The 11,326-nt window shown below is 42.3% G+C and overlaps 1 protein-coding gene across 1 annotated transcript in view; it reads right to left on the bottom strand.

The window, feature by feature from the left end:
- abcc10 (ATP binding cassette subfamily C member 10) overlaps positions 1–11,326 on the bottom strand; it is a 127,017-nt gene that overhangs the window by 107,394 nt on the left and 8,297 nt on the right. Inside the window, exon 2 of the mRNA XM_033020518.1 lies at positions 4,679–4,871. Coding sequence (XP_032876409.1) covers positions 4,679–4,839 — 161 coding nt within the window. The 5' untranslated portion in view covers positions 4,840–4,871. The remainder of the gene's footprint in view (positions 1–4,678; positions 4,872–11,326) is intronic.

Below are 11,326 nucleotides of genomic sequence, written 5' to 3'. Positions count from 1 at the left end.
TAGAAACATAGAAAATAGGTGCAGGAGTAGGCCATTCGGCCCTTCGAGCCTGCACCGCCATTCAATATGATCATGGCTGATCATCCAACTCAGTATCCTGTACCTGCCTTCTCTCCATACCCCCTGATCCCTTTAGCCACAAGGGCCACATCTAACTCCCTCTTAAATATAGCCAATGAACTGGCCTCAACTACCTTCTGCGGGAGAGAATTCTAGAGATTCACCACTCTCTGTGTGAAAAAAGTTTTCCTCATCTCGGTCCTAAAAGATTTCCCCCTTATCCTTAAACTGTGACCCCTTGTTCTAGACTTCCCCAACATCGGGAACAATCTTCCTGCATCTAGCCTGTCCAACCCCTTAAGAATTTTGTAAGTTTCTGTAAGATCCCCCCTCAATCTTCTAAATTCTAGCGAGTACAAACCCAGTCTTTCTTCATATGAAAGTCCTGACATCCCAGGAATCAGTCTGGTGAACCTTCTCTGTACTCCCTCTATGGCAAGAATGTCTTTCCTCAGATTAGGAGACCAAAACTGTACGCAATACTCCAGGTGTTGTCTCACCAAGACCCTGTACAACTGCAGTAAAACCTCCCTGCTCCTATACTCAAATCCTTTTGCTATGAATGCTAACATACCATTCGCCTTCTTCACTGCCTGCTGCACCTGCATGCCTACTTTTAATGACTGGTGTACCATGACACCCAGGTCTCGTTGCATCTCCCCCTTTCCTAATCGGCCACCATTCAGATAATAATCTACTTTCCTGTTTTTGCCACCAAAGTGGATAACCTCACATTTATCCACATTATACTGCATCTGCCATGCATTTGCCCACTCACCCAGCCTATCCAAGTCACCTTGCAGCCTCCTCGCATCCTCCTCACAGCTAACACTGCCCCCCAGCTTCGTGTCATCCGCAAACTTGGAGGTGTTGCATTCAATTCCCTCGTCCAAATCATTAATATATATCGTAAATAGCTGGGGTCCCAGAACTGAGCCTTGCGGTACCCCACTAGTCACTGCCTGCCATTGTGAAAAGGACCCGTTTACTCCTACTCTTTGTTTCCTGTCTGCCAGCCAGTTCTCTATCCACATCAATACTGAACCCCCAATACCGTGTGCTTTAAGTTTGTATACTAATCTCTTATGTGGGACCTTGTCGAAAGCCTTCTGAAAGTCCAGATATAACACATCCACTGGTTCTCCCTTATCCACTCTACTAGTTACATCCTCGAAAAATTCTATAAGATTCGTCAGACATGATTTACCCTTCATAAATCCATGCTGACTTTGTCCAATGATTTCACCACTTTCCAAATGTGCTGCTATCCCATCTTTAATAACTTATTCTAGCAGTTTCCCCACAACCGACGTTAGACTGACTGGTCTGTAATTCCCCGTTTTCTCTCTCCCTCCCTTTTTAAAAAGTGGTGTTACATTAGTCACCCTCCAATCCTCAGGAACTACTCCAGAATCGAAAGAGTTTTGAAAAATTATCACTAATGCATGCACTATTTCTGGGGCTACAGTTCTTCACCAGCCTGTCCATCTGTGATGCCCCTTTCAAATAATTGTGGACTTGTACTCTGAGGTCCCAACACTTCCCAGGGCCCTACTGTTCATTGTGATAGTTCTTTCATGGTTTGCCTTCTCAAAATGTGTGTGTGTGTGTGTGTGTGTGTGTGTGTACGTGTGGGTGTGTGTGTGTGTGCGTGTGTGTGTGTGTACGTGTGTGTGTGTGTGTGTGTACGTGTGGGTGTGTGTGTGTGTGTGCGTGTGTGTGTACGTGTGTGTGTGTGTGTACGTGTGGGTGTGGGTGTGGGTGTGCGTGTGCGTGTGCGCGTGCGTGCGTGCGTGCGTGCATGTGTGTGCGCGCCCCACCACTGATACCCAAGGCACATCACAAATAACGGGTCTCCAATCTATCCAAACAGCACGGGGGAGGCCACATTTACTGAAGAAAGAGGGCATCTCAGAAGTCCGATACAGGAAAGCATCATTTTGGATGAATGGATAAAGAGGTGCCAGTGGATGGTGTGTATACTTTCAGAACGCCTTTGATAAGGTCACGCATGGGAGACTGGTCACTAAAATTAGAGCACATGGAATTGGGGGTAGGGTGTTGACGTGGATAGAAAATTGGTTGGCAGACAGGAAGCAAAGAGTAGGAGTGAACGGGTCCTTTTCAGAATGACAGGCAGTGGCGAGTGGAGTGCCACAAGGCTCGGTGATGGGGCCGCAACTGTTTACCATATATATTAATGATTTGGAAGAGGGAATTAGGAGCAACACTAGCAAGTTTGCAGATGACAAAGCTGGGTGACAGTGTGAACTGTGAAGAGGATGTTAGGAGGTTGCAGGGTGACCTGGACAGGTTGAGTGAGTGGGCAGATGCGTGGCAGATGCAGTATAATAGATAAATGTGAGGTTATCCACTTTGGCGGCAAAAACAAGGGGGCAGATTATTATCTCAATGGGGTTGAGTAAGGGGGAGGTATAGCGAGACCTGGGCATCCTTGTACACCAGTCACTGAAAGTTGGCGAGCAGGTACAGCAGGCAGTGAAGAAAGCTAATGGAATGTTGGCCTTCATAACAAGAGGATTTCAGCATAGAAGTAAAGAGGGTCTTCTGCAGTTGTATAGGGCTCTGGTGAGACCACATCTGGAGTATTGTGTACAGTTTTGGTCTCCTAATTTGAGGAAGGACATCCTTGTTATTGAGGCAGTGCAGTGTAGGTTCATGAGATTGATCCCTGGGATGACGGGACTGTCACATGAGGAAAGATTGAAAAGACTTGGCTTGTATTCACTGGAGTTTAGAAGGATGAGGGGCAATCTTATAGAAACATATAAAATTATAAAAGGACTGGACAAGCTAGATGCAGGAAAAATGTTCCCAATGTTGGGCGAGTCCAAAACCAGGGGCCACAGTCTTGGAATAAAGGGGAAGCCATTTAAGACTGAGGTGAGAAAAAGCTTTTTCACCCAGAGAGTTGTGAATTTGTGGAATTTCCTGCCACAGAGGGCAGTGGAGGCCAAGTCACTGGATGGATTTAAGAGAGAGTTAGATAGAGCACTAGGGGCTAGAGGAATCAAAGGATATGGGGAGAAGGCAGGCACGGGTTATTGATTAGGGACGATCAGCCATGAACACAATGAATGGCGGTGCTGGCTCGGAGGACTGAATGGCCTCCTCCTGCACCTGTTTTTTATGTTTCTATGTTTCTATGTATTTTGGAAACTGATGTGGCAGTCAAAGAAACAGAGTGTAAGGGATGGTGTCCTTGCAAGAGGCAGGGTGGGAGGAAATGTAGTCAAGGTAACAGTGGTGTCAGTGGGTTTATAGTGGACGTCAGCAAATAGTCTGTCCCCTATGATGGACATGGAGAGATCGAGAAAGGGGCGAGTGGTGTACGAGATAGTCCAAGTGAATTTGAGAGCAGGGTGGAAGTTACTGGTAAAGTTGATGTAATCAACAGATTCTGCACGGATGCAGGAATCATCCCGATGTCTCTGGTACAATGGAGAAAGAGTTGAGGAATGGTGCCACAGTATGGTTGGAACAAGTAGTGTTCAATGTACCCAACAAAAAGTCAATCCAACAAATGGCTACATCTTTGACTGGAAAAAAGTGAGATGAGACAAATGAGAAATTGCCAAGGGCGAGGACAAGTCCTGCCATGCAGAGGAGAATGTTAGAAGGGGGGAACTGATTGGCTCTCTGTTCAAGGAGGAACCGGAGGCCTCCGAAGCCTTCCTGATGGGGAATAACCGGATGTAAAGTAACCGGACATCCATACTAAAGAGGAGACGATATGGCCCTACAAAATTGTTATTTAAAAATTAGATAGCATGCAAGGTGTTTTGCATGTACCTGGAGAGATTTGACAAGGGGACGGGGGACTTTATGGAATTAAGGTATTTGGAGAGGAGTTTGGCGGGCTAAAGCAGGCAGAAACAATGTGACTGACAGGACAGGCTGCTTTGGCATTTTGGTAAGAAGATAGAAACAGACAGTGCACGTTTGGGAAATTATAAGGTTTGAGGCTATGAATGGGAGATAATCAGAGACAATAAGATTTGTGAAGGTTTGGGAAATTATGGCCCAGTTGGGTCATGACCAATGATTGGTATGAGGTGAATGAGAGATGATGCCAGGCCCCACCTAAGTAGAGGTCAGCTCTACAGTGTTTAGGAAACCTTGGTTCAAGATATTGAACGTTAGATAACGGAAAAGAAGGAAGCCTATGCCAGGTATAAAAAACTGGTATCAGACAAGTTCTCAAAAGATTTAGGGGATATAAGGGAGAACCTAAATAAATTAGGTGTGCAAAAAGAGAGCATGAAATGATCTTAGCAAATAGATAAAGGAAAGAAATCTTTCATGTAGGAAATGAGACTGCAGCTGCCAGAATTTGGAGCAATAAACAATCTGCTGGAGAAACTCAGCAGGCCAAGCAGTATCTGTGGAGGGACACGAGGCTGCCTAAACAATTACCTGCAATGCAATAATCTATCCAGGCAACCACTTTATACAGCCTCAGCAAATAAAAACAATTCAGAATCAGCCAGCAGGTTCCTTTAATCTCAGACTGAATTGTTCAGAATATGACGAGTGATCCACTCCCTTCTGGGAGATGATACTTCGATATAAAAACACAGTTGTGGAAGTTACATACCGAGGGGTGTTAAGATAACAAGCACTGGCAAAGGCCAGTGCAGCGTGAGGCACCACATTGAGAACCAGCTGAGTGAAGCAGTATCCAACGGTGCCATTCTCCCACAATGGAAATGGGTTAGAAGGATCAGAGTCACAGAAAGCAGCCAGGAAATCAGCCATGCCAGGGTCGCAAACAAAGCATCAGCGAATACCTGGGGATAAAAAGAAATAATACATTATATAGAGAAGGAAACAAGCTCAACAACGCCATAAGTTTGCAAGACACTTAGACTCTACACAGAGCAACTGGAGGATAAAGTCACTGTGTTGATTCCGGATCAAATACTTTCCCCTTAGTCTGGTTTAGTCAATCACTGAAACAAACACTGGAATGCAAACTCTTTATTTAACGATACCGCAGGGCTGGAGTCAGATCCCTCACTCGACCCCTCACCAGCCTTGTGTAAACAGAACAGAAGAAAGAGACAACCGGCACGCCCAAATTAATTACATACACATTAATTACATTAATTACATAGTCCCCTACACTCACTGAGCCAGTGTGTCAAACATATCAATGAGTGGATGAACCAGAACTTCCTCCAGCTCAATGCAAATAAGACAGAAATTATTGTCTTTGGTCCCAAAAAAACAAGGATAGAGGTGAGTGCTCAATTCGACTCAATTGCACTGAAAACCACAGACAAAGCCAGAAGCCTTGGTGTAGTTATGGACTCGGATTTGAATTTTAACAGCCATATAAAGACCATTACCAGATCTGCCTATTACCATCTAAAAAATATTGCAAGAATCAAGGGATTTCTGTCCAAAGAAGACACTGAAAAACTTGTTCATGCATATATTTTTAGTAGGTTAGATTATTGTAATGGCATCTTTACAGGTCTCAATAAAAAATCAATTAAACAACTGCAGCTTATCCAAAATGCCGCTGCCAAAGTCTTGACCAACACCAAGAAAATGGACCACATTACACCTGTCCTTAAATCTTTGCACTGGCTCCGTGTGTAAGAGGATAGATTTAAAATTCTGTTACTGACCTACAAGGCACTGAATGGTCTAGGTCCAAAATACATCTCTGACCTACTTGTTGTATATGAGGCGCCTAGACTCCTCAGGTCTTCAGGGACAGGTTTACTCTGTGTTCCCAGGGTCAGAACTAAAAAGGCTGAAGCAGCATTGGGTTTTTATGCTCCACACCTGTGGAACAAGCTCCCTGAACACCTGAGGTGTGCACAAACTGTAAGCGCATTTAAATCAGGCCTAAAAACACTGTTGTTTACTATAGCTTTTCCATAACCCGACATGCAGGTAATCTTAACCGTCTAATTTTAACCCTTTTATGTGCTTTTTAAAATCGTTTCATTGTTTCATTGACGTTGTTTTACTATTCTTACATTTGTCGTATTGCTTATTTTGCAATTTTTAATTATTGACTATTTTATTTTTTCTTTCCTGTAAAGCACCTTGAATTGCTGTTTGCACGAATGGTGCTATACAAATAAATTTGCCTTTGCCTTTGCCTTTAACGGAGGCGGGGATACTAAAGGCACGATAATGCAATGGGATGGCCATCCCTACATGCCTATCACTTCTTACAGATAAGAGATCACATTAAGAGGCACTTACTTTGCTTACTTACAAACAATGTATAGCAATGTTACAACATTTTGAGATTTTTTAAATCAAGTCTGCAATTTATGCCATCAGGTAAAGCACAAAAAGAAGTTTAATTTGACACCTAATTCACTTTCATAACTGCAGTATTAAAAAGGTTATGGCCATTTTCATACTCGGAAATTAGCATCTTGTTCCCTATTGCTTTTCTATTGACTTAACACAAAAGCTGTGATCGAGGACAGTCAAAAGCCCATAACTTTCTTAAAAATTAAGAGAACTGAATGAAATTTTCAGTTATTATAGATTGAAGCATTCTGAAACAAACATGAAACATCTTACTTGGATGACCTGAAATTAAAGCATATAATTAGTTAGTTACCTAATTGTAGCTAATTACAAAATTGACCGATGTGACGGAAATAGTAATGAACACCCAGACTGCCTAAAAAATTCAAAAATGTGATATTCTCAAGATCAGAACTTTAATATTATTGTATTATATGTTGTAAGTCCGTAACAGATAGGTAAATAAATTACAATAAAGTTTTTATGGAGAAGATCAGTTACTAGCTGGTACATTGGCATATCATAATCAGTAGCATCATCATACTCCTCAGATTATAACCAATAAGCAACTCTGTACACCTTGTTTTTCCCCAACTTTTCAATTTTGACATTGTAAACTACAAGTTTTTGCTCTTCAAACCACGCATGACATGCCTTTCTGCCCACTACTTTCCCATTAAGAATGTCTTGTAGATCATCACATTTGGAGTAGTCCAAATTCAGATAATCTCTGTGAATGCTGTCTAAATCAGTCTCTTTTGCTGGGCATTTGGATTGATAATTTTGCATTTCTTCTTCGGAGACATCCGTTTAAAATGTAAAAGAAAAAAAACACTGAACAGCATTAACAGAAACAAGTTATTATTTGGTAGATGGAAACATAGCAAATAGGTGCAGGAGTGGGCGATTCAGCCCTTCGAGCCAGCATCGTCATTCAATATGATCCTAGTTGATAATCCAACATCAGTTCCTGCTATATCTAACTCTCTCTTGAAAACATCCAGTGAATTGGCCTCCACTGCCTTCTGTGACACAGAATTCTACAGATTCACAAATCTCTGGGTGAAAAAGTGTTTCCTCATCTCAGTCCTAAATGGCCTACCCCTTATTCTTAAACTGTGACCCCTGGTTCTGGACTCCCCCAACATCGGGAACATTTTTCCTGCATCTAGACTGGACAATCCCTTAAGAATTTTATATATTTCTATAAGATCCCCTCTCATACATCTAAATTCCAGTGAATATAAGCCCTGTCGATCCATTCTTTCATCATATGTCAGTCCGGCCATCCGGGAATTAACCTGGTGAACATACGCTGCACTTCCTCCACAGCAAGAGTGTCCTTCCTCAAATTAGGAGACCAAAACTGCACACAATACTCTAGGAGTGGTCTCACCAGGGCCCTGTACAACTGCAGTAAGACTTCCTTGCTCCTGTACTCAAATCTTCTCGCTATGAAGGCCAACATGCCATTTTGCTTTCCTCACTGGCTGCTGGACCTGCAGGCTTACTTTCAGTGACTGTCGCTGTTATTGCTGATTGTGGTCTTGTTGATGAGGAAGTTGAAGATCCTGATACATAGGGATGCACAGAAACCCAGATCCCCGAACTTGGTAACATCTCCAAGCTAAAGTCGAGCTTCAATAAAACAGGGCTGCCAACATTGGATGAGAGTTGAGAGTGAGAAATTGCGAGGGTGCTCAGCGACTACGCCCAAGGGAACGTAGCGACTGAGGGGGGAAGGTGTGGGAGGAGGGTGTCCCCCCTCCTACGGTAGGAAGCTTTTGCAGCTTGAAATTGTGCAATCTGGTGCATAATGTACAAGTCTTTTAACTTACACTTGACTGCAACATTTATGCTTTAAATTGGATTAGGTATAAGGTTAGGCTAAATTACATTCCTAATTCCATTCCACTAGCTAGGCTCCGATCAACAGGTGCAGCACATGGATGACCTTAATATATTCATGTATGGAAATCAGATTATAATTCAAGCTGTTATGCATATATATAGAGAAAAAACCCCATAGAAACAAGGCAAGAGAAGTCGGACTGTTCTGCACAAATAAATTAATCAACCTTACCCTTTGACTATAGAAACCAGACAAAAATAATGCCACATATTCAACCAAGTATATGGTTCAATAAAATTAAGATATATATGTAAAATTGTCTTACCACAGAACTCCATTGGCTAAATGTTCAAAGGTTCCATCATTAATATGTGACCAGCTTAGTACAAGGTTCACTTTCTCTAATCTGTGAAATTTGGTCTGAATGGACTCTTGGTTCTTAATTTTATGTCCATGAATCTCTTAACCTGAGCATGTTCTTTGTTGCAACTGTAAGTTGCTCTGTGAGGTGCATTAATCACTTAATTCCTTTGGAGTATAAGAATTTAAAGCTATTCCTACTCACCACTAAGTTGTACTGGTAGTTGGGAGTGTGATCCCTACTGTTGACTGGCTAGAACAGATGAAGAGTCCTAGCCATAGTGGTAATAATTATATGCGATAGATATATACAGCTGGCGCTCTACTGCTATAGAGTTGCAGCGGAAACGTCCATCAAATGTCTCCAATTATAAATACTATATAACCAGCCTGGAAATGACACCAAACAGAAAAACCTCTTGTCGCGTCACAATGTGCGATGCCTCGTGAAATACAGCTGAATGAAGTATCGACGACAGTCCTTACTAGGGGCCAATTAACAAAGCTAAACTCTCATCCAGTCTTGATGGCTCGTCGATACAGGAGGGTTGTATCTGAAAGAAGGGGCATGAAGAAACAGCTTGACCACACAACAATGTTCCTTATTGTAGCTGTAGGTTCTGGAGGAGGTGTCACCTATCCTCATTGACCGTCTGACTGTTGATGCTAAAATCGAGCATTCAGTGGTAAAGATACCTCGGTCCCAGAGTTTGGAGATAATAGCCACCCCCATCCCTTAGCACATACAGGTACACACTGCTAAACGCATAATGTAAAGCTTGAGTCTGTTCCTACTATTATCATTATTCGCGAACTGACCGAGGACATATACAGTGGCTTGCAAAAGTATTCATACCCCTTGAACTTTTCCACATTTTGTCACGTTGCAACCACAAACGTAAATGTATTTTATTGGGATTTTATGTGATAGACCAACACAAAGTGGCGCATAATTGTGAAGTGGAAGGAAAATTGTACATGGTTTTCAAATTTTTTTACAAATAAAAAACTGAAAAGTGTGGCGTGCAAAAGTATTCAGCCCCCCTGAGAATACTTTGTAGAACCACCTTTCGCTGCAATTACAGCTGCAAGTCTTTTGGGGTATGTCTCTACCAGCTTTGCACATCTAGAGACTGAAATTTTTGCCCATTCTTCTTTGCAAAATAGCTCAAGCTCAGTCAGTTTGGTTGGAGAGCGTCTGTGAACAGCAATTTTCAAGTCTTGTCAGAGATTCTCAATTGGATTTAGGTCTGGACTTTGACTGGGCCATTCTAACACATGAATATGCTTTGATCTAAACCATGTCATTGTAGCTCTGGCTGTATGTTTAGGGTCGTTGTCCTGCTGGAAGGTGAACCTCCGCCCCAGTCTCAAGTCTTTTGCAGACTCTAACAGGTTTTCTTCCAAGATTGCCCTGTATTTGGCTCCATCCATCTTCCCAAAATCCCAATAAAATACATTTACGTTTGTGGTTGTAACGTGACAAAATGTGGAAAATTTCAAGGGGTATGAAAACTTTTGCAAGCCACTGTAGATTGGTCTACATTTTTCCACACAGAAAACATTTTTCACACAGAGAGTGGTGAATCTCTGGAATTATCTGCCACAGAAGGTAGTTAAGGCCAGTTCATTGGCTATATTTAAGAGGGAGTTAGATGTGGCCCTTGTGGCAAAAGGGATCAGGGGGTATGGAGAGAAGGCAGGTACAGGATACTGAGTTGGATGATCAGCCATGATCATATTGAATGGCAGTGCAGGCTTGAAGGGCCGAATGGCCTACTCCTGCACCTATTTTCTATGTTTCTATGTTTATCAATGGAATGTCCTTCAATTGTGAAGGATAACATAGACAGAGAGTTGATTGGTCTGTTTCTCTTCTGTGTGACTCTATGACTCTTGGTTCAGTGTATACACGTTTCTCCATTTGTGGTATCACTGTCAGTAGTTGGAGAAGGGCTTCGCTACTCTTTCCTTGTATGGGCCAAGCTATAGGTAGAGATGAGGACTTTATTCCTTGGAATGCAGGAAGTTGAGTTGTGCTTATAAAAGTGTATAAAGGGGATAGATTAGGTGACTGCGCAGTCTTTTACCCAAGACGGGGAATGAAAAACCAGAGATCATAGCTTTATGGTGAGAGTGGCAAGATTTACAAGGAACCTGATGGGAAGACTTTACACAGACGGCGATGCGTGTTTGGAACTACATTTGAAAATATTGCTGCCATCTTAACAGTAGAAAAACTTTGGTTATTTGTATTGAGTAATGAATGTTAGGCAGGAACTGATTCTGCAGTAATGTCCAGGTGCACCAATTTACACTCTAATGCAGAGTGTGGTGCATTTGCTTCATCAGCATCGGAGCTTTGATAAGATCATCTATTTATGATATTAGATAATTATATGTCTCCATGGATATATTCTGTCATCTGAGTATTTCCTGTTTTCCTCTTGTTTAGTTTAGTTTCGAGATACAGCGTTCAGTTCGCAATCAACACACATGAACAAAATGAATTGAGATAAATGGGTTCCATTGGCAATGATTAATCACGGTGAACTGGTCACTGGATCTGGGATGGAATTCACCACTGTCAGCTTTTTCGGGCAAGCTCATGAAAGGATCGGTGCATCTTTCTGTTCTCTTTATTGCAGCTTTCTATAATAAACTAGGGCAGATCCCAACATCCAGATGATATGTTCATACCCACTGTGGTCAGTATGTCCACCACCCTTCCCTCTGTCTATTTTACTCTGT

This window comes from Amblyraja radiata, chromosome 5 (assembly GCF_010909765.2).
Source record: "Amblyraja radiata isolate CabotCenter1 chromosome 5, sAmbRad1.1.pri, whole genome shotgun sequence".
In the NCBI taxonomy this organism is placed as follows: Eukaryota; Metazoa; Chordata; class Chondrichthyes; order Rajiformes; family Rajidae; genus Amblyraja; species Amblyraja radiata.
This window is presented reverse-complemented; position numbering and strand designations above follow the sequence as displayed.